The 27,594-nt window shown below is 34.9% G+C and overlaps 1 protein-coding gene across 1 annotated transcript; it reads right to left on the minus strand.

Annotated features, from left to right (window-relative positions):
* Nucleotides 1–16,317: 16,317 nt before the first annotated feature.
* Nucleotides 16,318–27,354, minus strand: LOC134696626 (ryncolin-2-like). The gene is made up of 7 exons (XM_063558496.1): nucleotides 26,985–27,354; nucleotides 24,657–24,791; nucleotides 23,412–23,516; nucleotides 22,033–22,154; nucleotides 20,717–20,813; nucleotides 19,506–19,667; nucleotides 16,318–16,713 (listed from the first exon to the last, which is right to left on the minus strand). The coding sequence occupies exons 1-7, from the start codon at nucleotides 27,298–27,300 to the stop codon at nucleotides 16,478–16,480; spliced, it is 1,173 nt and encodes a 390-aa protein (XP_063414566.1). The 5' UTR covers nucleotides 27,301–27,354; the 3' UTR covers nucleotides 16,318–16,477.
* Nucleotides 27,355–27,594: the final 240 nt, after the last annotated feature.

The raw sequence follows: 27,594 nt of genomic DNA on the forward strand, positions 1-27,594 counted from the left end.
TCATTATCTTCAAAAATGCGGTACGTGATCTTTCACGATCCAAAAAATCAATTTTGTGTAAACAGTTCTTTATTTACCAAGTTTCAGATTATATTGAAACAAAATAACTATGAAAATCGTTTAATTAATTCAAATACAATATCCTTATTCTGATAAACGTAGTTTATCTAGTCGAATTTGTGAAAAAAAAACGTGTTTGTTTACATTTTTTATGTCATTGAAATGTCGAGAAGCAATCTGCCTTTTGTCGTTTTGCAATAACTATGTACTTTTGAAACTGGATATTCTGACATACTGATCATAATGTTGAACCATTTTGATAGACAGTTTTATTTTGTCGTAAATGTGTCTGTGCAATTAATTAAATTAAAATATTTGCTGACTTTTCATATGTCTTCACGTTAAATGTCTTTCACGATCCGTTACCAGAACTTTCACGATCGTCCCTCAATACTTGACCGCCATTAGATATTCTTTCACGATTATTTCTCTCGATAAACCGAATGACACCAATGATATAGGCATTAAACTCAACATATCGACTTTTTTAAAAAACAAAAACAAAAAACTGTTAAAACTGAAAATTTCGTCGGTTCCTCACTATTTAAACATAGGCTGTTAGTAATCAAACACAGCTACTAGTATTACAATTTTAGAAGGAGAAGACATGGACGCAAATTAAAAAGCAACCGAGGATCCGCACATTTTGGCAATTTATTTTCAGAAATTCGTTTTGTTCTAAAAATATGATAAGGATAATCATTTTATTTTGAAGAGTTTCATTCGGAAAGAACATGCATGTTGACAGAAATTTTTAGTTTGAATAAATTTCAAGATTTAAGAATGTCAAAGTTTCAAGATAAAGTAAAAATTTCGAGATTTGAATAGTTAAAATTTCGAATTAAAGTCGAAATTTACAGATTTGAAAATAAGAAGTTCACTGCTAATTTTATTTCTACTATATATTAAAAGAAGATGTGGTATTATTGCCAATGAGACGGCCTTATTATGTCCCTTATGTGGGGCCTTAAACTAACGGCCTTACTATGCCCCTTATGCGGGGTTCACACATTGCCGATTATTGCTCCCGTTTGAGACCAAACAGCGATACGAAACGAAAAGTGAAAAAGTCGGATTACTATCCTCAATTATCTCGAATATTCTATCATTATCTGAACAAAGTCGTATAAGTTCGTAACAGATTCCTACGGGTCGGGAAGGGTCCGAATAGTTCGGTGAAGCACTCATACAGTTATGTGCGTCCCGTAACGTTCGGGGAAACTCAGCCGATTTTGTCTAGTCGGATTATAGTCGTGCTTATGTCGTGACAGATTATGCTGTATCGGATCAAAATCCTAACAATGTTCTGTGTATCCTTAAGGTGTCCGGTGGAACGGGAATGACCTGGAGAAATTTTTCATTGCTATTTTTCTGCCGACTAAGTCAAGATTCGATGCAGATCTTGTCGATTGCGAAACGTTTTTGCCTAAACCGTTCGGGAACAGAATTATTAATATGAAATTCGTCAATGATACCCACGTCAGAGTCCCGACAATTACAAAATACAATACGACTGAGACTAGACAAAGCCGTTTACAATTCGATAGAGCGGACCGTGATACGATTACTTTCCGACAGTACATGATTAGATCGAGTATGCCGACAGTTTTAACAGATAACTTCCGTCAGCGTCGGTTCACTGTCTAGTCATTGTTTGCTCTCTGTCGGAATTAATTCGGAAGAATCGGGACGCAGTCCTGACAGACTCGATCGAATTTCTCCAGGTAAAGCTGGGGTCACACATTCACGATTTTTACTACCGTCCTTGAGAGGATCACTCCCGATTAAAATTTATTAAAAGTCTGATCAACATCCTGTGAATCGTGGATGGAAATTCAAATTTTATTTTTAAAATTGGATCTTGATCAGACTTTTAATAAGTTTTAATCGTGAATGGTCCTGTCAAGGACGGCAGTAGAAATCGTGAATGTGTGACCCCAGCTTAAAGCACCAGTCCCACTTGAGCACGATTGCACCACGCTCACCTCGACCTAAAACCAGATGCTCCGCAGGGCGTAGCTTTATACGACCGCAGAGGTTGAACCCTGAACGGTTGGGGCAAGTATGGACACAACATTCAAGCTGGATTCCGCTCTAAATTTGGATTGTGATTAAATAGTTGACACAGCATAGGTTTCTGACACAGAATGAATGTATTCAAATGAACTTAAAATTTTTGTTTTCTCTTAGAGCAATTCACTATGCTGTTGAATATTAATCCTCTCAAAAAAATGTTTGAAGAAATTTTATTTTTATTTATGAAATTTCAAATGAGAAAAATTGAACCCAATTTTTTAATCACATCCCCCTTTCCCTTATTCCAAAACTAATTTCAATTAAAATATTCCAATGGAGTTTGCAACAATTACTACTCATTTAAATACATCATAAAATATTAAGATGTAAAAAAACTGCTTGTTATCACTGAATGGTAAAGATTATTTAAATTTATCAGTTGGTAGTAAAAAGTGAATATACATTGTATATTGTAGATAACAAAGATTTAAGTTGATTCTGGACAAAGAAAGATAACTCCAATTAAAAAAATTCTTGCAGATATTTCTTGCTTACTATACTGGACAAAGAAAGATAACTCTTAATTAAAAAAAAATTTGCTATTTCACAATATTGTGAAATTAGATATTTCTTGCCATTGCACAATACTGTGCAATTGAAAAGACTTGCTATTGCACAATACTTAATATAATAATTTTAGATCCTGATTTGGACCAACTTGAAAACTGGGCCTATAATCAAAAATCTAAGTACATGTTTAGATTCAGCATATCAAAGAGGCCCAAGAATTTAATTTTTGTTAAAATCAAACTTAGTTTAATTTTGGATCCTTTGCACTTTAATTTAGACCAATTTTAAAACTGGACCAAAAATTAAGAATCTACATACACAGTTAGATTTGGCATATCAAAGAACCCCAATTTTTCAATTTTTGATGAAATCAAACAATGTTTAATTTTGGACCTCGATTTGGGCCAACTTGAAAACTGGGCCAATAATCAAAAATCTAAGTACATTTTTAGATTCAGCATATCAAAGAACCCAAAGGTTTCAATTTTTGTTAAAATCAAACTTAGTTTAATTTTGGACCCTTTGGACCTTAATGTAGACCAATTTGAAAACGGGACCAAAAATTAAGAATCTACATACACAGTTAGATTCGGCATATTAAAGAACCCCAATTATTCAATTTTGATGAAATCAAACAAAATTTAATTTTGGACCCTTTGGGCCCCTTTTTCCTTAACTGTTGGGACCAAAACTCCCAAAATCAATACCAACCTTCCTTTAAAAGTCATAAACCTTGTGTTTAAATTTCATAGATTTCTATTTACTTATACTAACGCTATGGTGCGAAAACCAAGAAAAATGCTTATTTGGGTCCCTTTTTGGCCCCTAATTCCTAAACTGTTGGGACCGAAACTCCCAAAATCAATACCAACCTTCCTTTTGTGGTCATAAACATTGTGTTTAAATTTCATTGATTTCTATTTACTTTAACTAAAGTTATTGTGCGAAAACCAAGAATAATGCTTATTTGGGCCCTTTTTTGGCCCCTAATTCCTAAACTGTTGAAACCAAAACTCCCAAAATCAATCCCAACCTTTCTTTTGTGGTCATAAACCTTGTGTCAAAATTTCATAGATTTCTATTCACTTAAACTAAAGTTAAAGTGCGAAAACCAAGAAAATGCTTATTTGGGCCCTTTTTGGCCCCTAATTCCTAAAATGTTGGGACCAAAACTCCCAAAATCAATACCAGCCTTCCTTTTATAGTCATAAACCTTGTGTTAAAATTTCATAGATTTCTATTCACTTTTACTAAAGTTAGAGTGCGAAAACTAAAAGTATTCGGACGACGACGACGACGACGACGACGACGACAACGACGACGCAGACGACGACGCCAACGTGATAGCAATATACGACGAAATTTTTTTCAAAATTTGCGGTCGTATAAAAAATCAGTACGTGGTGTGGTCGCGTATGAGCATGATTAATATTATACCCCTGTCCCACTAGGCCACGATCGCACTACGATCTGTGAAAAAAATCGTGTAGATCGCAGTAAAGTCGTATCACGGTCGTGGTGAGGTGTTCAAGATCGTGATGAGCGTGGCTAACTTTGAGAACATAGTATTTTTGGTAATTTACCTTTTGCTTATATTGAAATTATTTTTTTTAGACTAAATAAAACGATATATGAAAAATCTTGCATGTCTGCTTTTTTTTTTTTTATCAAAATCACTCACGTGTTCGTTATAATTCATTTTTTTTAGTTTGAAGTAAAGCCGAAATTATGAGTTTGAGAAAAGTCGAAATTTTGCGTTTGAGAAAAGTCGAAATTTCGAGTTTAAAAAAAAATCAAAAGTTTGAATTTTTACTTAGTCGAAATATAAAAATTCGAGATTAAGTCGAAATTTTAAAATTTGGAATGTCAAAATTTCGACTTTGAAAAATATTTCATTTCAAATTTTATGTTTACTATGTCCCTTATACGATTTCGTAAAAAATACTAGCGAATTGATCTTTTGATAATAAAAAAAATGTTTGGACTTTAACGGTGTTTTTTTGTGGACTTTAGCGGAACTTGTTATTGTGGACTTTAACGGCGTTTTCTTGTGGACTTTAGCGGAGGTAATTTTGTGGACTTTAGCGGAAAGTTTGTGGATTTTAGCGGCGTTGTGGACTTTAGCGGAAAATTGAAGTGGACTTTAGCGGTGTTGTGGACTTTAGAGGAATTGTGGACTTTAACGGTGCCACACGCCTTCCAAGATATTTTGTATTTTTCTTATGGTTGTTTCAACATGACCAGTGTCGATATACATAACAAAAGAACATTCAGTTGTCTTCTATAATGGTTCGAAGTTAATCGTTGCATGTATTAGGTTGAGAGGTTCACAGAAAATGCACACAGAAAAAAAATTCAGAAAAAATAATTATGCATGATTTCTAAAACAAATGGCAATTGACGGAAAATTAAGCATTTAAAAGTTATAAATCCGATATTAAATATAAAAACACATACCAGAGTACATAAGTGTTGTTCCACCTGACGGGCAAGATGTTCTTCCCCAGCGTATGTAATTATCTCCGGTATCTATTTAAATAAGAAAAACTTCATAATGAATTATTATTGTCCTTTGAACATTCTATGTAAATTCAATCTTGTTCGATGCGAAAAATATTTAGTGCGGGGGTCACAACATTTTTTTGTCAAATCTAGGGTTCATTTGTTAAAAAATTCAAGTCCATATTTATCATTCGTTTCTCTTACACATTACTTTTTCGGTACTGATTCCAATTCTCATATATTTTTTAAAGTAACTTTTCATATTTAAATAATGAAGATTTAAAATGAGCGAGGTAAAACAACTCAAAAGTATCCAAGCTCGCCATACGTATACGTAGTAAGACAGAAACCCTGGATGGATTTTTTTTTTTTATAGATTTTTGCATTTGGGGAATTAGATGCCTAAAAGCCTTCGTTATATTCATTCTGCCGTTTACTGTTGGCATATATTGTATCTATAAATATTATAATAGCAAATTAATGCTGTCCTATTTTAAGACCGTATGTCAAAATCTGGATTAAAAAGGTTAGGCTTTTTTGTTGTCGTTGGGTTAAAGTCTCATTAACAGACACACAAAATCTCATTTAATTTTACGGACGCCATCACGAGTTGGTTGACCGTTATGGAATAACCGTTTCACAAATGATCTCGGATATGTTCCTTACGTCGTAACTACAATCCCCTTCCCTTTCATGAATGTGACATACCGAATTAGACTATTTACCGGATTTGTAATCACATAAACAACACGACGGGTGCCACATGTGGAGCAGGATCTGCTTACCCTTCCGGAGCACCTGGGATCACCCCTGGTGTTTGGTGGGGTTCGTGTTATTCTTTAGTTTTCTATGTTGGGTCATGTGTACTATTGTTTTTCTGTTTGTCTTTTTCATTTTTAGCCGTGGCGTTGTCAGTTTGTTTCAGATTTATGAGTTTGACTGTCCCTTTGGTATCTTTCGTCCCTCTTTTCGTTCTCATTTAGTTATAAAAAAATACTTACTTTTTTTATTGCCGAACTTATCACTAATCTTGTTGATTCTTGTTCCAAGCTGCTCAAGTTTACTTTGACTTTTGTCGAACTTAGTTTGAAGTTCGGTTAATTTATCATTTGCATCCCCTGATCCTTTTACTTTCTTAAAGTCTAAAAAGTCACGAGAAAGGGACGAGATTTCTTTATAGCTTTGGTCAGCAATATCGCGTACTTTTTCCAACGAGGAGCTTAACGCGTTTATTTGTTGCAATAAGAACCACATCAAAGGGTCACCCTTTTTATTATCGGTTGATCTAGAAAGTATTTTCGACTTTTGACTAGAATCCGAAAATACAAAAGTAATAAGAAAACAAACAAACAGAACGGATGTCTTCATGTCGACGATCAAAACATAAAATGTTGACTGCTAAAAAGACTAATTATCTATTTGCGTGACAAAACTATTCAAAGCTAACAATATGTACTAATATCGATTTAAGTATATTTTGTAAATTTGACAATTCATTTGTTTAATAAAACAAGGTTAAACATTCCAAATATTATTTTGATAATTAAAAAAATAAATATTCAACGAAAATTAAAAGAGAAAATATCTTGTTTTAAAAATGTTTAATTGGTAAAATTTTAGAAAACAATATATAATCGCGATTTTTGCACTATTGTTAGGGTTTCCGAATAGGAAAACAAACACCCTGTTTTTATTGGAAAGATAAGGCACATGAAACACTATTTTTTTGTAGTCAATTCATCGTTGATTATTTAGACTTATTTGTACGTCTATAGAGCGTTCAGTGGCACGTTGATAGTAAACATGTATCTGTCCCATTTCAGGGGCTTCTGACCTTTTTATTCTCGTATGATTTTTAATTCTAGTTCATTTATATGTTTTGAGCATAGTTTTCGCCTGCCCCAATTCAGGAGTCTCTTTCATTTGTTAGTCTTGTATGACTTTTAATCTGAGTTCATCTTTATCTTTTTTGGGTTAAGCATGGCGTCCATTTCCACTGAATTAGTACACATTTGAGTAGTAGTGATGGTGATCTTTTAGGCACCCCAAAAACGCGTGGCGGCTGTGGCGCACCCAAATATGGTCAAACCCCGTCTCCGGAAGTGACGTCACGGGTTAAACAATGATTCACGCCTAGGGACGCTGGAAGTCCTAATAAGGCCATGACGCTCGTAACCTATGTCTCGTATCATGCCAGCTTACCAAATTTGGTGACGTGCCATGATTCATACCAGAAATGATTAGATCTTCCGGGACGCGAACCCTATGACTAAGGGACCGTGATGAATCATTAAGGATGGGATATATCCTTATTTGGTCATGTCATGTATTCACTAATCAAAATCCATCAAAATGTGTATACAACACTTAGTTTTCTGAGCTTCGCATCATTCACAAGTCAGTCCAGATGGAGAGCGCACGTTGTAACTTAGAGTTAGGAAACAAGAGATTTGTACAAGCTACTGAATGGAACGACGAAATTCGTATAGACGTGAGAGAGTGGGAGCTCAAGGCCGAGAAGTTAATCCCAACGAAAAAGGGGATCAGCCTTCCGCTGCACAGATGGAAGCTACTAGTGGACAATTTCGAGTTTTTGGACTAGGCCCTAGCGGAGAAGAGGGTGTACCAATCTCATCTTGGGGGCAATGTCTACGCATCCGTGCAGATCAAAAGCGTTTGCTTGGACCTTCGTCAACACTGGCTACCCCCCAACAACACGGAAGTCGTCCCCACCAAGAAGGGAATTTGTCTACGGCCCGCAGAATACGAAAAGCTAAAAGACGTGGCGAGCGTGATTGGTGACTTCGTCCCGGAATTATGTTCCATCGTCCCTTGTCCATACAGTTCGGACCATCAAAACCAACTGGGATTTTTAACATGTTCAGAGTGCAATCCAAACCACTTCACGGAATGGTGAATGAAAGTGACAATGATAAGGAGATAGAATAACTATTTGTTTATGTTATATATATAATTATATATTGGTTTTATTAAATATGTCCATTTTGAATTCGATTTGCCCTGTTTCTTTCACGAATTCTCAAGAAGATTTTTTTTTTTTTTTTTATTACCGTTTGCACATTTTACAAAGGAGAATATGAATGGAAATTCAAGAAGTATTTTTTCCGATCTCATTCGGCTATAATATAATTTTAATTTAAATAGTCAGAAAAAGTACTTTTCGAATTTTCAATCATGTGTTTGACCTCAGATGACCTGATACACACGAAACCTCGGTGAGATTCATTACAAAAAAAACTTTACATCAGCTCCTTATACGGTAAACAGACTTCCGCTATGACACACAGAATACCCTTAGTATGACTCATTGCAAGGAATTTGCACCAGCTCCTTTCACTATGACTCATTTCGTCCATTTTATATTATCAAATGAAAATAAATGTATTATACTATTTTAACAAATGAAAATGCAGGTGACAATATCACAAGAGCACATATAAGCAGTAAATGATCAATATCTTCATTTTCACGATGGAGTTTCAATGCGATGTGTGTAACAAAACCTTTTCAAGACAATCCGACCTAAATAGACATAAATTATCCGTTCATGGATCTAGTTGCTTCTCCTGTGCTAAATGTGATAAAACTTTTAACAGAAAGGATGCTTTCCTACGACACCAGAACACCTGTTCATTAAAATGTAAATATTGCGAAACAAACTTTCAAAATAAAACAGACTTAGTCCTGCATGAACAATGTCAACACCAGGGCAATAATTTCAAATGCGGTGGGGCGGTGGTGGCGGTGGGGCGGCGGCGGTATTGTTCAAAACTTTATAAGAAGGGGAGAACACGGGCTTCATCTAATCATGGACGAGTTTTATTTATTCGTCAATAGCGGAGACTCGCTCGATCTCTTTCCCGAGAATAGGGTAGTTCAGTTCTCAGTACGTTTACCTCGATCACACTTAACGAATGGAACGTGGGAGTGTGCCCTATTGGAAATGACGTTCGTGCCTACTTTCGAAATACCCACGCGCAGGGTCTACCTATGTTCCGACGTGGTGAGGGAAGAATCGTACGTCAGAGACACGTATCTACCACTACTTCAATCCGTAGCAGTACGACGGGACGAGACGATGGAAGTCGTCTTCGAGAGACCACTCTACCGCACGACGAGGGGAGGCGAGGTGACACTATTGGAAATCACCGTCAGAGACGATAGATTACGAGTGTGCCGATTCAAGGACGATCACGTATTCTGCTTGCTGCATTTTAGAAAAAAAGTTATAAGAGGATAGCGGATTCGATATCGAAGTATAAACATGGAATGTCCTACCTGCCATAGACTGTTTTCCAGGAGAGATGTCATGTTGAGACATTATCGCAATCAGCATGGAAGTGGGGATACGCCGCCGCCGCCGCCTCCCGTGCCTGCGGTGGAAGAACAGCCGCCGCCGCCGCTCGTGCCTGCGGTGGGAGAACAGCCGCCGTCCGGTTCGTTCCTGTTTCGACACCCATTTACCATGATCGTTTCGGGTCCGACGTCTTGCGGCAAGACGCATTTTGTGGCGAAAGTCCTCCGAGAAGCGGAAGCGATGTGCGAACCGGCGCCGCAGAGAATCGTCTGGCTGTACAAGAGGTGGCAACCCCTCTACGACGTCGTACGAGACGGCGTGCACCTGCCGGTGGAGTTTGTGAGAGGCATCCCCGCCGACCTGGAGAGCGATGACTTCTTCGATCCGAGAGTGCGCAACGCGGTGGTCCTGGACGATCTGATGACCCTCGCCAGCAAAGACACCCGCATCAACGATCTCTTCACCGAAGGAAATCACCATCGAAATCTTTCCGTGATCGCCATCTACCAGAACCTGTATTTTGGAAAGGACCCCACCCAGAGCAGAAACTGTCATTATATGGTCCTCTTTGACAATCCGATCGATCGACAGCCCGTGGCCACCCTGGCACGACAGATGTACCCGGGTCGATCCGAACATTTCCTGCGACAATTCGACGAGGCCACGAGAAGACGACACGGTTATCTCCTCGTCGACGTCAAACCGGAGACCCCCGAGACGGAGAGACTGCGCACGAACGTCCTGACGGGGGCGGGAGAGGAGGAGGAGACGACCCAAACGGAAGAAACGACCACGAACGATCTGATCGCCTGCGAAGAATGCGGACTGGTCTTTGTACACCGCCGTGGACTGGAGTAGCATGCGTGTAGCAGGGAGGAGGAGGAAAGGATCTCCAAGGCGAGGAGGCTTGACAGCAGCGAGGATACCTCCGAATACGACACGGACGAATACGCACTTCCCATGAGCGACGCGGAACTAGAAGAAGCGTTGGAAGGGTTACCGGTGGACGTACGTTGTGCCGAAGAGTTACCCGCAGACATCTCGCACCGACCGATGACCTATGTCGTCAACACGGATACCTGCGATGGACCGGGGAAGCATTGGGTGGCGTTTCACTTTCCATCCATGGGACCGGCAGAATTCTTCGATTCACTCGGACGTTCTCCGGAGTATTACCATCGTCGCTTCAGGAACGTGCTCATCGCCAATGGACCTCAATACAGATTCAGTACGACTCAAGTGCAACCGGGATCATCCGATACGTGCGGACTCTATTGTGTACATTTCGTGAAGATGAGATATAGAAACATTAGCATGGAAGACATTGTGAAAGATTTTTCCTCTAGTGACTTGATGAGTAACGACGACAAACTGCTTGCATTGTACGAATGAATGTAATAAATGTATATGAAACTGACATCTGCGTTGGTATTTTTTTTCTATTTGCCCCGAACACGATACGATTAATCGGTGATTGACGTTCACACCTTGAAGAGTTGCCTCCCTTTTTTGTACCAGAGTTCTTCGATATGATCATGTGACCTTGCCTCGAACGTTGAATTGTCAATCCAAGAGAGAGATATATATACAGAGTTGCTTCCCTAGTTTTGTACCAGAGTTAACGTTCCTCGATACGATCACGTGACCTGTTGTCCATATGTGGACATGTGTTTTATTTTGATGTTTGAGTGAAAATAAGGTTTTACCAAATTTAGTCATAATTTCCATATATGGTCATAGGGTATCTGGTCGGTTTCCATATAGGATCGTGTATTTTATTTTGATTTTTGAGTGAAAATAAGTTTTTTACCAAATTTGGTCTTGATTTCCATATATGGTCATAGGTTGTTTTGTCGATTTCCATATATGGTCGTGTATGTTTATTTCGAGTGAAAATACGTTTTTTACCAAATTTGGTCATAATTTCCATATATGGTCATTGGGTATTGTGGTCGTTTTCCATATATGGGATTCATCATATGGTGGCCCTTCATACTAGAATTGGCAAAGATCTACGTGAGTTCTACTGTTCATATGACGTCAGCGCCTTAGCACCTTGCGTTTTTGTGATTGCATAAAACATCATCACGAACAGAAAAAAATACTTCTCGAATTTTCATACGTATATCGTGGTATTGTCATGTAGTGAGTCATGTCCTGATCTTGCATCCTGATGATTCATGGTCGCATGGTATGAGTCATAGGTTACGAGCGTCATGGCCTTATTAGGACTTCCGGCGTCCCTACGCGTGATTCATTGTTTAACCCGTGACGTTACTTCCGGAGGCGGGGTTTGACCATATTTGGGTGCGCCACAGCCGCCACGCGTTTTTGGGGTGCCTAAAAGATCACCATCACTACTACTCATTTGTGTTTAGGGACCAGCTGAAGCCTGCCTTCGGGTGCGAGTATTTCTCGCTGTGTTGAAGACCTGTTTGTGGGTTTCGGTTGTTTTCTTATCTTTGGTTGGATTGTTGCCTCTTTGACACATTCAACATTACCATTCTCAGTTTTAATTTTTTAAATTTTTTGAAATTTAGCCAAATGATTTGATTGATTTAAAATTGAAATGCAATGTTTACATAACTTTCCCCGACGAGAAAACTAAGGCCTAATCTATGTACAAAAAATGAACGAAAAACAAATATATGACACATCAACAAACACCAACCACTGAATTACAGGCTCCTGGCTTGGGACAGGCACATACATACAGAATGTGATGGCTTAACCCATCAGATGGATACATATAGAAATACTTCTAACAAAAACACGGGTACTTGTGTATGTTACAAAAACAAAAATATACTAAGTACAGATTTCAGCGAACTCGTAGTAACTGTCAGCTAGTTCAAAGCAACTAAGTACAACGCGATGATGTGCAATTATACGTGTTTAATTTGTCGGAGGTATAAGACTTATACTGCAGCGTTCAAGGAAAGAATCAAGTTCCTAAGAAGTTAGAGAACATTTGAAACAAACTGTTTCATGGATCTGTAGCGGACCTGTGCAGAAGGAAAATTTCAGGGTTTTTTTCAGTAAAATTTAACACCATGCATCACAATAAAACAAATCGTATATATTGAATTATAAGATGTTTGTTCTTGCTTTGAAGATTGTATAAAATACTTGGCACCGGACGTTTAACAAACAAACTACTGGTATTAATGAAACCATTTTATTGGATTTTTACATTTATCAATATGTTAGTCATGATATCCCTGGTTTTAAGTTTTAAGTGCACGGAAAGCTATGACCATTTGACACCTGAAATTACATTTTAAAGTCGATTTTATCATTTTCATATCCAAATACATTTTTTTGGTGGAAAGACCTTCACTGAACTGAACAATTGGTTTTTAAATCTTAACATACCAATATCCTTAAGTAATGTCAAAATATGTAACGATGTTTTCTTTTTGATGAACCTTTGGGGGAAAACAACATTTTATCAAAAAAGAATACCCATCTTCGCTAACCATGGGTTGCGATCCGAATCTCCATTCTTTTCCAATTATAGTAGAAACATTTGTATTTGTGCATACACCAAAGTGCCTGCTATAGACAGAAAGAATTCACACAAATTCAGACTACATCGTTTTTGACCAATTACACTGAACACTTGTACTGTTTCGTTCCGGGGCCTGGTTATCGAAACTGTCCTAAGATCGGTCATAAAAATTTCTTAAGACAGAAGTTAGGATAAAGATAAAATCTAATAACTAATATGTAGTCTAAAATTAAAGGTAATAAATAATTTTTGTAAAATAATTGTACATTTAAACTGTATGAAACAAAACATGACACAAATATAAAAAAAAACATAACAAACTAACTGTAAACAAGATATATAATACGTAAAAATCACAACATGTTTTTGAGTGAGTTGAATTCGAAGTGTCACATTTTCATGCTTTACATGTAACAGTTCAAATGCAAATCTCCTGCATTATTCATATCATTACGGAGAATTCCAACTATTTTTACTACTGCTTCAAAAATAATACGCGTGAAAATGAACAAAAAACAAAATTCGAATGTATCCTAAAGTTAGGATCATCCTAAGATCATCCTAAGACACCTAAATTGGTATCCTAAAGTTAGGACAATTCCTAGGATTTTCCTAAGTTGCGACATTTTTGATAAACCCATTTAAGACTAAGATGTGTCCTAATTTGGTCTTAGGACACGTCCTAATCCTAAGAGAGCTTCGATAAACAGGCCCCTGGAGGCTAGTGAAGAAAATAATAATACCACGCTTTTTAGGTTTTGATAGACATTTCTAAATTGACTTTCAACTGCAGTTTTCGAAATGTTTAATTGATGACAAGCAAATTTAATGGATCATAGTAGCTGCTGTCATTGAACGTTTCATCTGAACATATACTTTTTAAAAACTTGTATTTGCTATACTGTATAATCGATTTGATCTCAAAGGAAAACAATTAAGACCAATATCTAGTATTTTACCTTTTTTTTAAATTTATTTATCAATGTTGACAAAACTACGAGTCCACTAATTTTTCTTATCAAAGCGAAAAATCCAATTAATTAATAATTATCTAACACTAACGGTTTTCTATATACACATCTTTTGATTTGTCTTTTTTTAATAGTTATTTGAGATGCATTTTGTTACCTTCGCAAAGTGTTGGCGACAAAATATGAAGTCTGAAGTAGGAATGAAGTAATAGGGAAATGTTGAGACAGGTCCACTGACATAATGATTAACCTCTACAAATTGTGACTTGGATTCAGAATAATATTCTCGTTGATACTCACACCACATATTCTTTTTTATCCTGTAAGTGGGTGTCCTACTATATAGATACAGCACTACATATATCGCTAGATGGTGCTCTGTATACTATATCGCTTTAAAGCTCTGCCCACTGCCGGACTGAGTATAATTGTTTGAACCAGTGTGACCTCAGAATGTGTATTCCAGTTGCATTCCAATTACAATGACAATTGTCGATTTCAAATGATTGTGTAACAAAATCAACCATGTCAATTTCAGCATGCACGTTCAGGGAATGTCAAGTTTGAAGCGTCGGACAACTCGTACATTTCTGTTTCAAATTTGACAATGTTTTGTTATTTGTTTTTACTGTTGAAATTAGTTGTTATGTTAAAAAAGATAATTATTCACCTTGAGCAATGTATTATTGGTGACCATTTGAGATTCTTTTTTTGCGATGCCGAACACGTCTTCAGCGTAATGGGTGATTTTGATATAACTACGCGGGCCTCAAGGGATTGCAAATTGAAAATAAATGCTGTAATATGTTAGTTGTTGTGTCTTTAAAACACAAACAATATACAGAATTAATTGCAGGATAAAGACAATAACTGTTTAGTGTCTTTAAATATCACCTGTATTTGTACTCGGCTCGAAACAGGTGTAATAGCTCGCCAAAAGTTCGCATATACACCTTGTTTCCTAGCCTCGTACAAATACAGCTGACATTTAAAGACACTAAACAGCTATTGTCTATATCTATTTATAAAAATATCTAAGTTCGTAAATGAACTATCGCTACTATTTAAGCTAACCCAAACTCCGTCGTTGTTGTGAAATGCCGAATTTTATTATGAGTTGACATGACAAATTAATTTAAGTAGATTGTTTGTAACAATTGTTCTTTGTGTATGGTCAATTTCTAAATGATGTCGTGACCCTTTATCTGTCAATATTATACACACATTACTTATACATGTTTTATACAGTGGCGTCAACTTGAAGCTGCACGAATTGTAACAGGTTTGCCTGTTTACACACACTCTGAGACTGTCTTAAAAGAGGTTCTTCTTCTTCTTCTTCTTCCATATAAGGTTGGTTGGGAAACTTTAGAGGAACGAAGAAAGAGAAGAAAACTACAATTATTTTATAAAATTCAGAATAATAATGCCCCTGAATATTTATGTAACCTAATGTGCCCCCTAAAATTCAAAGTACAACACAATATCCCTTGCGAAATGGACAAGATATCATTTTACCATTTTGCAGGCTGACACTGACTTCCCAATCCTTTATCCCATCAACAATTAAACTTTGGAATAATTTGAACATATCCGTTCAAAATGTAGACTCGTTATCAAAATTCAAAGTAGAATTAAAAAACTACGAAATTCAAAATGAGAATCAATCTATTTTAAAACATTATTTATATGGTCCAAGAAAATTGAACATAATATTAACCCAATTTAGATGTTCAGCATCGTTCTTGAATTGTGACTTGTTTAGAGCTAACATTATATCTGATCCAACATGTAAATGTGGTTTGGATATTGAGGACATGCACCATTTTTTCTTTGATTGTCCTTTCTATTTAAATACAAGGGCTATTCTGTTTAATGGTCTCAGCTGGCTTCCCGAAGGCTGCGATTTGGACACTACTGGTTTTTGGAAAAGAAACTCTTTCCTATGATCAAAATGTGCAAATTCTTAAACAAGTATTCAATTTTATAAAGAGATCAAAACGATTCCTCGTAGTATAGTATCAACATAGGTAAAACGCACATCATCATCATTATCATCATCAACCTAATCTCTGTCGTTCTTTCCTCATTCCCTCTACTTCTTTCAGTATAGATTAGTAATACTTATGTTGTTTATAAATATAATTATATGATGCATGCTCATGTTCAATTTGTATTGTTATATATATTGTATTGTGGAGAAGACTTTATAAGTATGTTTTACTTGTGTCTGATCCTTTTTCGCTTTGAGCAAATAAAATATGTTTAAACTAAAACAGTGGCGTCAACCTTTTGACCATTGAAAAGTCAAGACTTTGGGTAAGCGCATTCTGTATTAGCAGATCAATCTTGTTCTTTTAAGTTGTCTGTAAAAAAAATCACCATCCAATCAATTGAAGACGTCATAATAGCAATCGATCCCCGAGTTGAGTACATTTCACATTTTTAATATCATCAAACTTATAAAAAAAACACAACTCTGTGTAGGTAAAACGAGTTTACCGGTAGCAAAACATTTCGTCTTCAATTTCATTCCCTTGTTATCATTGCCATAGATTTATCCAAATTTAAACCCATATTTACACCCCAGTCTATTTTATCACCATTATTGTTATTCAGACTGGCATAGTAACAGGAGTTGTACCACCATCCACCTTCATATCTCCTTGCGCAATGTTCAATGGAATGATCATTGTCCTTGTCCCAAGTTGAGAATTTTTGTCCATTTGCTATTTTGGACGAGTTATCACCGTTTAAGGAATCGCCTGTAAAATATGGATATTATTACTGAGAAAACAAGTAATGATTAGCAACTATATATGAAAATGTCCAAAAAGTCTTTTCGATAAATTTGAAACCAGTAAAAGAGTAGGTCCGGTAAGGACCGATTTTGGCCTCAAATTTCAGTTTCATCTGACGAAAGATTTTGACCACTTTTTAAACACTTAAGTGTCTATATATATGATTCAATTAATTTATGTGAAAGATTTTAACTTATTTAGTCATTAAAAACGATCCGATTCAGGCACAAATATGAAAAATCTACCAAATATGCGAATAAATGTCACTTTTCAGATGGTTTTTGTCAAAAACGAAATTGGCCGCATCCGTGTTAAACACAATCTTTTTATATGTTATGTATTATCATCAAATACAACTTCTGTTTCAATATTTTGGATGAACATGAATGCGGCCACTTTCGTTTTATACGGAAACCGTCTTAAATTTAACTAAAATGCTGGAATTGAGAAGATTTCGGTAATTTAGCATGACTTAATGGTGCTAGTACTCAATATATATGCATTGTAATGTCAAAAACAGCCCATAGTTATGTAGCAGAACCATTCTACTATCCAATAAATGACTAAAAGTTTAATAACTTTGTAAAACTACAATATTTTGGGGGCAAAAAGGGGTCTTACTGGACCTACTCCTTTGAAAGGACAGATTGTTTTAATTGTTCGATATACAAAAATTTTGACGTCAAATATGACACTGCATTATTGTAACGTTTTTTGTTGCAGACCCTGCTGAACTGCTGTTCAAGGATCCGTGTTGAGGACCATACTTTTGCAATAATGGTTTGCTTTTACACATTGTGACTTGAATGAAAAGTTGTCTCGAGCATCGGTACTTATGAATACCACATCTTCTTATAACTATATATGGTAAAAATCTTTAATCAGGAACATGCATATTACAGTTACCAGCTCATACCTTCACTATATTTAAGCAATGAATATATTAGGGAAAATCCTTCAACTGTAAAATTACATTCCGATTGCTGTGATTCATTTTTCCAACATTTTGCCAAATTATCCGATTACAAATTTTTCAACAGGAATGAGTTCTCAAATCATACATTTAAATCACCACAAAGAAGACTTAATTAGAAATTATGAATTCTAAACATTTAAAACACCACGAAGATATGAGTATCAAATTTACACTACAGTTGTGGTTGTAAATATAGCGAGTCTCATTTTATTTACGATACCAATATCATGTAACGAACTTGATACTCGACAAGAGCGATTATTTTCTATTTTCTAATCTAAGATAAGATCAAATAAACATGTTTTTTTCAATAAGCACAACTGTGCCATATAAAACAAGGAATTGTGGTATGATTACAAATGAGACAACTATCAACCAAGGTAAAGTGGATTTAAGCAATTATGGGCAACAGTATGACCTTAAAAAATAAGGACAATCCAAATTGTATAGATGGATATAAAAGGCCCCAACATGAAGAATATGAACCGATTCATTTGAGAAAAACTCACGGTATCACTTATAACAAAATAATTTGCCAAAAATATAATATGACAGACACGAACCAACGACAACCACTGGCAGACGCATACAGAATTTTGTAAGCCCTCAACCCTCTCATAACCTTGGACAGTGATGTAACAGCACAGCATAAGGTAAATAGATAAAAAAAAAATCAGTTAAAAAAAGCTTAACTCATCTGATCGATACAAAGAAAAACATTAAACAAAATCACAGACTTGACATTGCAGGGAAACAATTATCCCAATCTCTAAAGACAAAACAGGAAGACAATAATCTTGTGTGTGTCTGTTTTTTCTACTTTGGCTAAAGGTATAGGAGAGGGTTGAGATCTGAAAAACATGTATAACCCGGTTGCATTTTTTAGCCTGTCCCAAGTCAGGAGCCTCTAGTCTTTGTTAGTCTTGTTTGATTGTTAATTTTTGTTTCTTTTATATATTTCAGAGTTTAGTATGACGTCCATTATCACTGAACCAGTATACATTTTTGTTTTGCTGAAGCACACATCTGGGTGCGGGTTTTTCTCCCTGCATTTAGTCGGTTCTGTTTTGCTCTTAAAATTCATATTTCTATTTAGCCTACCAACTGATCGATTGGAACGCTACTTTTGAGCCTAATGTTTGCGAAACGTGCGTCTGGCGTACCAAATTCATCGATGAGACTAGGCCGATGCTATTAATAATGGGCATTTCCTCCAACAGGAAATTACCAAGAAATCATTGGTATGCTAATTTTTATTAGAACAACTCTCAAAAGACCGAACATTAAATAAAAATGTTATTTTTCGTCTTTTAGTCTTTTTTAAAAACTTATCCACTGCGGTAAATTCAGTACTGTGAAGACAATTCACTTACAGTCAATTAAAATCTGTTTAGTCGCTGTTCATTACCTGATATTTACCTGTCAACAACCTACTGAATTGTTTGCAAAGCTACAGAACATTACTGAGTTGACTTAAAATTTACTTAGACTGAACATTGCTGAATAATTTATTGTTCAGACTTTTTAAAAGATTTTAAGACAATATTTGCCGTTTAAGACTAATTAAACAAATTACTGGTTGGTACAACTTGCTAGTAAGCTTAATTCTTCGTCAAATCATGTTGATTAAGGAATTGAATGAAATAAAGTACATCAATACAATAAAAATGTCATAGTCTTAGTTTATTACGCTTGTTGTTGAATGAAACATGCAAGAACGGGTTTTTAAGTCAAACCCTTTGTGCTTATAGCTAATAACTCAAACCAAATTATTACATACCAGCAGTACCGCTGTAGCCAGACACGTTTAAGATATATTTACTGTGCTCATCTCCTACTCGGAAATTAGAGTAATCTGCATATTTTTTTATTCCATCTTTTTCAAGAATGAAACGTGCCCTATGCCGTCCAGAGGTCGATATCCCATGTATATAGTCATTGCCTATGAATAAAGAGATATCAAATTTTGGAAATTATGTGTAAAATATTAAAAAAAAAAAAAAAAAAAAAGGGATGGACATATACAAAGATATAAATATCTGAACACACGTGGTGATGTGAACAAAAAATATCAGATCTAAACTCTTTGATAATGTACAAATGTATAGATGTCGGGATGTGTATATGAAAACATAAGATTTAACCTCTTTAAGAGTGTAATGGAACTTTTATTAGTATTCCATATTGACCAGTTTGTATATTTAGTTTTACCTTCAAACAAAAGTGTCATGAAAGTAATTTTCAGAACATAAATCCACAAAGTACAAAATGTAGCTTATTTTGGCAATTAAATTTAACTGTGCCAGATTCACGCACTTTTTTAGCATCAATGTCTTTTCAGTGATCATCACGGCAAAATCAATTTTATCCAATCTGATATCTGATTGAAAAGATATGCATTCCTTAATTTAAAATGATTTGAGGTTTTATAACACCAAGGAAAAGTGCTGGCTGCTCGAATGATAATTCCTCGCGGACAGGCAAATTTCTCTCACATTAATTTCACCTCAGACAAGCTTATACATGAAATTCACATGAAATTCATACGATTTTTCCCCCATAAAATTGACGTGTAAAAAGTTATTCAAAATCATCTAATTTTCAAATTTGAATTAAATCATGAAACGTTTCATTTTTTTTTTTGTAAAGTTCACGTGAAATTCAGGTGACGTTTTTGATGTGAAGTTCATGTAAAAGCTTGTTTGCCTGTGTAGTATAGAGCTATCGAATGACGGCCAGTCTATAGGCATAATGAATAAATCTTTAATCTGAGCGTTTTTTTCCTTTGCCAAGTATTTATGGGTTATTTGCGTAAATGCTTCTGTTTTTAGTGAATACTATTTCAATAAAGAAAATGAATAATATCAGGTTAATTGACAAACTTGTGACTTAAATTTGATTCAAATGACTTTTGAATTTGACCTTCTTATTGTTTAATACTAATTGCAAACCGACGCGGTATGTTCAAAACATTTGTCTTCCTGTTTTTACCTAACCAATGTGTTCCACTACTGTCCCCAAATCCTTCTCTATATGTCGTCCACCATTTATAAAAACTAACAGAAAGATCGGAACGTCGTTGGAATACCTGAAAAATAATGTATATACATGTAAATTCATTTCAGGACAAATGACTGATACAAACAAAACGAGGTGGTATGATCGCCATTTAAACAACTATCTTCAAGAGAAAACCATGTGTTGGCAACTATTTACAGTTATATTAGATATGTTCCGTGTGTTGTAATTACAATCCCGTTCCCTTTTCACGAATGTAAACTACCGAATTAGACTATTTACTGGGTTTGTAATAACATGAGCAACACGACAGAACAACATGTCGATTAGAATCTGTTTTCTCTTCCGGAGCACATGAGATTACCCCAAGTTTGTGGTGGGGTTCGTGTTGCCTAGTGGTCTTTGTTGTGTCTTTTGTATGAATATTTGTATGTTTGTCTTTTTTCTTTTTTAGCCAAGGCGTTTTCAGTTTATTTCCAATCCAAGAGCTCGAATGTCCCTCTGGTATATTTTGCATCTCTTCTTTATCAATTAGAATACACAGACACGCTTTCGTTCATTTACAGAATATCATTGAAAAATAAGTGAGGCTCATTTACAAAATGTAACATGTGAAATACACACAGCATCCCGGCAACAAAGGCACGAAAAAATCTAAAGATTAATCAAAATGAACTTATATTTTCTATGTGTAGACTTGTATCCGTCAATGGATTATTTTCGTTACTTGGTTACTATCATATAGACGTATATTCATATCAGTTATCTGTACACTGATGGTTTAACCTTTAATGAGAGGCTCGTTTGCAAAAAGGAACATGCGAAATAGACAAGTCACAATCCACAGAATGATTATACAGACACAAATAAATTTTGAGAATTAAGAGGACGAAATTCCGATGTTCCAGATGGTTCCAACACCGACATCCGACTGTTTCTAATTTACTACCGAAAAGGTAATTATTCTCATTCGTTTCCGATAATTTATTTCAATATACATTTATTTATTTATCTATGATAATACTTTTGTTTTTATGTGCTGTGAGTATAGATGCATTATATTTTATAGCTTATTGCTGGAATCAAAGCATGATTAAACATGATATTGTAGCTGTAGCATATTGGTGTTATTAATCATTTATTAGATAAATGAGATGCACCAATCGACTTTAACAGGAAAAGAAAATGATACAAAGTTCAAAACTTCATTTATTCATTTATATAAAATATTTTTTGACGAATTACCTGAAGTGAATTACTAGTAAAAAAAAATTCAGACAAAAACTAACCGTCCATCTTCTATTATCCTGCAATACACAGTAAGCATATTTTGGGCGTTTTGCACCAGACGGGTAGATTAAGAAGACACCATCTTTTGAAAAGTTGATATCAGCACATTCGTGGGGTATCACTGGGAAAAAATAATAGATATATATATATATATAGTCTGAACATGCACTTTGTCGATTACCACATCATATTGTTGTGTTATCCATATTTTTTGCTTTCCTATTTTGTGTACAGCGTGGAAAATTTTTATAACTTTTTAATCTATATATGTACATTTGTTTTGCATACACATACGTATAGTAAAAAAGTTAAATCATAAAAATACTGAACTCAGAAGAAAATCAATTCGTAAAGTTCATAATCACATGTCAAAATCAAATAACAAAACTCATAAAAAACGACTGAACAAGAACTGTCATATTCTTGACTTGGTACAGACATTTTCAAATGTAGAAAATGGTGGATTAAACCTAGTTTTATAGCACTAACCCTCTCACTTTGATTACAGTCTCGTCAAAGTCCGTTATATTTACAATGATGCGGTAACTAAACAGACACAATAAATAAAATAGTCAAAATATGGGTACAGCAGTCATCATCGTGTAACAATTTTAAAAGGAACAATTCAACAGAATACAACATCATCTATCTGCAAACACACTCGTTGATTCGCGTGTCTGACGTCAGAAAATTTTATACGTCACATATATTTGTCGTTCAATGTACATACAAAAATTTCTAAAATTTCACATATGCAATGTTAGCATACCGGGTTAAAAAATCAAACATGTCAAACGTATGTTAGAATAAATTTCAGAAATAAAAATAAATTGGGGTTTTAACCAACGCAATCATAAATTTGAATGTTGTTTTCAATAAGAGCTCTTTATATATGCTAAGAATGTAACTTTAACACAGTAATGCATGTTGTAGAAAGATTAACAATTGATTTAATATGGATTAGCGTTATTTTTCAACATATCGCTAAACGAATTAGCTTCATCAGGCGAGTACACCAATGCTGGTGAAAATAGTAAATGTTGTACAAGTTGTGTGGTTACAGACGATGAATGATTTGCCAACAAGTCCTGAATTTCAAATATTTACTTGGCATTCCACTGAGTCTTACTCGACTTATGACTATATGTCCCTTTGGTATCTGCCGCCTTTAACTTTTTTCCGCGTAGATTACTAGATATCTTTTGAAAATCTACTTCTTTAATTCCAATTTCTGTTCATGCAGATGATTCATTATTTCTGTACTAGATCATACCTGGTGAAGTCATTTATATTTTAAGTGTGACAACAACAAACCACCATGTTAGTGAACATTTTTACAATAATTGACGATTTTCCACTAGAGTTAATTTTGGTTCACCTTTTTCCTGTTTGTTTGTTCCTGCCGGCAATTGTTTTTGTTGATCTTTACATTCCGGAATTTTGTCGCCATTCGCTTTGACGACGGCAGTCAAGTTATCAAATCCTGTGATGATAAAAATAAATAAACATTATTAAAGTATTATCCCGGCCCTTTACATAAAACAAACTTTTAAATATTAACTGTGTTCACAATATGAAATCTGCTCCACGTCGAACCCGAGATGATAAATATTCCTTAGCTATCCCAGTCCCCCCTAAAAATAAGAAACGAGTTTGATATTTCCCTTGTTACAAAAATACAACAAACAAATTTAAGCGCCAAAATTGTTACCGCATCTGTCCATTTTTTGAAGATATTTACATATTTTTCATCACAGATGCATTTTTGATTTTTTTTACCTAACTCCTGACCACTTTGGAAGAGTTTCCGTGTTTTTAAGTAATGTCATTTTTCACCATTTTGCTCTTAATAAAACGATGGATATCTCATAAGTTTTATCATATGTCATTATGCTGGTCTCCCACATACATTCCTAAATACACTGATGGTTCAGTAAATACGATAGTCTGTGACGTCACAGGTAAACATATGACTTCTGCCGTTACATGGTGTCATGCAAGGATTATGTTACACTGAATACATGTTACCAATTTATCAAACTTCATTACATCGGCTATATTCTAGAAGAAAAAGATTCCTTCTTTAGAAAATTCATTTAAGAAAATTCATTTTAAAACCAGGTCCTTCTTTCAACATGACCATTTTTGTCAATGCATAGAAACACAAATTTCGAGCTGCAAAAAGTGACTAATTGAGGTTTTTAACAAAATCAAGATCAGGGTCAATCTAATGATTGTTATTTCGCTTTGCTATTTAACGTTTTTCTTACCTTCCCTATGAAGATAAGAAAACATACTATGGTCGAAAATAGTAATATGTGTATTCAAATTCTACAATTGCATACATATAACAAATTAGAAAACAAACATTCAACTTTTCTTTATGTTAGTGTTTTGTCACTGTCCTGGATATAAGTTACTATCAAGAGTAGACAGTTTTTGTCACGGTTGTTAATACACGTTGAAATAAGCACTATTGTTGCTTTGTTTCTTTTTCAATTACATTTATTTTTAATTACTTTGCGTTTTGAAAATACTTTACCTATCTGTTTGATAAAATATTCCTTTCTAGATCAGGATTATTTGGAATATTTTTTTCACCAAAATTACTTCTATCGTTTACCTTTTTGTACAACAGATACATCTACCCATGGTTTTTGGTGACTTGAAATAGTTTTGACGAGTTGTTTGAATTCTTGCACAACTTGTAGAATTGTGTCAGTATATTCAGTTACGACTGCAGTCAAGTTATCATATCCTACAGGAAAGAAACAAATTGTTGATAAAAGTAGTTCATGGAATTACTTATAATTAAAAGACTTCAACCATAAATGTTCAGTTACAATAATCAGAGAGTTGGTGATTAAACCCACAAATGAGCAAGCGGCAAACAAAAAAATCAGTCTCAAACAGGTTCATTTTATTCTCTGAAATTTGTTCCCGTGCTTCGCTGTTACTTTTTGTGTATCTTGTCGACTCAACAGAAATGTGTCTAGAGACCTAGACAACTCGAAAACAATCCTAAGTGGAAAATGGCAATGTGTGTATGGTATGACGATGTACGTCTATGCCTTATAAGGTTAGTAATCACCAGATATTGGTCATGTACTTAAATAAATAAAACAAAAAAGTAGGATTGATATACCAGAAATCAAAATAATCATATCAAATAATATGTTTAGATCTCGTTAATTTGTCACCTCGTAATCTTCTTTTTGTATCTCCTCTCGTTTCGATTCTTCAAAAGCTATATGTGTACCAAAACATCTTCATCCTTCAATGACCCCTTATTGTTTGGATATGTCAAATAACTTGCTATAATATTAGCCTCAGTTACCACTATGAAATCATTACCTCGGAGTATAACAACGCAGTAAATATGCGTTCTGAATTATTTTTGGTGATTAAGTTAAAACATCCCAATTGTCTTTCCATGTTGTGATGTTACGAGGGTATCACCATCCCAGTAGTCAACACTCCGGTGACGACATGAATATCAATAATATGGTCATTTTTATAAATTTCCCGTTTACAAAACTTTGAATTTTTCGAAAAACTAAGGATGTTCTTATTCCAGGCAAAGACTGCCTTAGCTGTATTTGGCACATTTTTTTTGGAATTTTGAATCCTCAATGCTCTTTTACTTTGTACTTGTTTGGCTTTATAAATATTTTGATATGAGCATCACTGATGAGTCTTATGTAGACAAAACGCGAGTCTGGCGTGCTAAATTATAATCTTGGAACCTGTGATAACTTTTACACACTTTTTTCAGATACGGGTGAATGTGTTGTACCATTGAAACGTTTAGAGCCGCTGCAATCGTTTCCTCTGTCCTCAGTCAGGACTTTTTCACTAGTAGTTTCTCGTTTCTCGTTTTTTATATTATATTAGATTGTTGGTTTTCCCGTTTGAATTGTTTTACACTAGTATTTTGTTTGTCCCGGTATTGCTTGCTGTTATATTTGAGCCAATGCTCCGTTTGGTGCAGCATGTGGAGCAGGATCTGCTTACCCTTCCAGAGCACCTGAGATCACCCCTGGTTTTTGGCGGGGTTCGTGTTGTTTGTTCTTTATTTTTCTATGTTGTGTCATGTGTGCTATTGTTTTTCTGTTTGTCTTTTTCATTTTTAGCCATGGCATTTTCAGTTTGTTTTAGATTTACGAGTTAGACTGTCCCTTTGGTATCGTTCGTCCCTCTTCTTTTAGAAGACCTTGACCTTACTTAAATTGTTCACTTTTATAAAGTGTGACTTGGATGGACATTTGTCTCATTGGCACTCATCACATCTTTCTATATCTATATTGTATAGCATGATCTTCTCGGCATTTGATTCTAAACTAAATTTGGCATTATCTTCAGTATTCATTTTTTTTTATTTAAAAAAGAAATATCTTGACTCAAATGATTATTTCTAATTTCTCATCTGAATCGAATGAAGCTGTCATATCCGTATACATGGTATATCAGTTATCTTTCAGGGAGCGTTATTTGTCTGCTTTTTTTCTGCTATATTCACATTTCTTGATCATTGTGAGAAAATTATTTCTCCTCACTAGTGAACTATCTGACATCGACAAATTATTGTTCGAATTAAGGCGTCAAATTTTATTGTTGTTTTTTTTTATTACTTATTGTGAAGCCGTGAAAAAAATTCCTAATGACGTCAAATATAAAGAAGTACAGTTTTCTGCCAATTTTTGGAAAGGAATGATAAAAAATCATTAGAGAAACAGATTTCATCACTATAACTCGTGCATTACGATAGTTCTTCACTTTCAACAGTTACATGTTTTAAATTATTTAAAATGTTCGGCACTTTGAATATTGGAATTTAACTGTCTCGAGCAGAAAATATCGTAGCACACCTTTTTGCAGTGATGGAATCTATATGTACAGAATAACTATTAATAATTCTTATAGATATGTTAGTAAAATAAAAAATAAATACCTTTTTCTTTTAAAACGTTTTCAACTACAATCCTTAATTCGTTATTCTTGCCTACACTTGCATTTTTGTCAATATCAGAAACGTATTCTTTAAGTTTTTCTTCCATATCTCCGATTTGTGCTTTCACTGCTGCAAAGACATGTGACTTTATACGTCTATTTGCTTTAGACAAATCAAGGGTGGCAAATAAAGGAGCATTTTGGGTATCAAGTAATGGAACATCAATTTCATCGTCATTAACTGCAGTGGTCATTTGTGATAACAAACAAAGTATAAATCCATATTTCAATATTTTAAAAAGCAAAAAATAATCCATGTTTAAATTGATTACATATGACTGTTCGCTGGGACTTTAAGTGTTTTTCTGGTTATTAAATAGTACATCGAAGATCATCAAGAAGTTAGCTTTAATGGATTTAGTTAAATGAAACCTCTTAACGACAATGACTTAAGAAGAAATTCAAGTACATGTAATGATACCTGATCTTACATATAACCTACATACTAAAGAATATAGCTCACAAAAACACTTTGACAGTCATCGTCCTAGTTTGTAGTTAATATAGAAAATAAATGTTCCTCTTTCCTCCCGACTCCCTGATTCGTAGTT

The sequence above is a fragment of the Mytilus trossulus genome, chromosome 14 (assembly GCF_036588685.1).
Source record: "Mytilus trossulus isolate FHL-02 chromosome 14, PNRI_Mtr1.1.1.hap1, whole genome shotgun sequence".
Lineage (NCBI taxonomy): Eukaryota > Metazoa > Mollusca > Bivalvia > Mytilida > Mytilidae > Mytilus > Mytilus trossulus.

Bases quoted from the DNA above. Each gene is read 5' to 3' on its own strand.
- LOC134696626 (XM_063558496.1), bottom strand. From the start codon at position 27,300: ATGGATTATTTTTTGCTTTTTAAAATATTGAAATATGGATTTATACTT. The intron at 22,155-23,411 runs GTGAACCAAAAT...ATTTTTTCCCAG, and splicing joins AACAAACAAACAGGAAAAAG to TGATACCCCACGAATGTGCT. The intron at 19,668-20,716 runs GTAAAAACAGGA...CTTTATTCATAG, and splicing joins TAGTGGAACACATTGGTTAG to GCAATGACTATATACATGGG.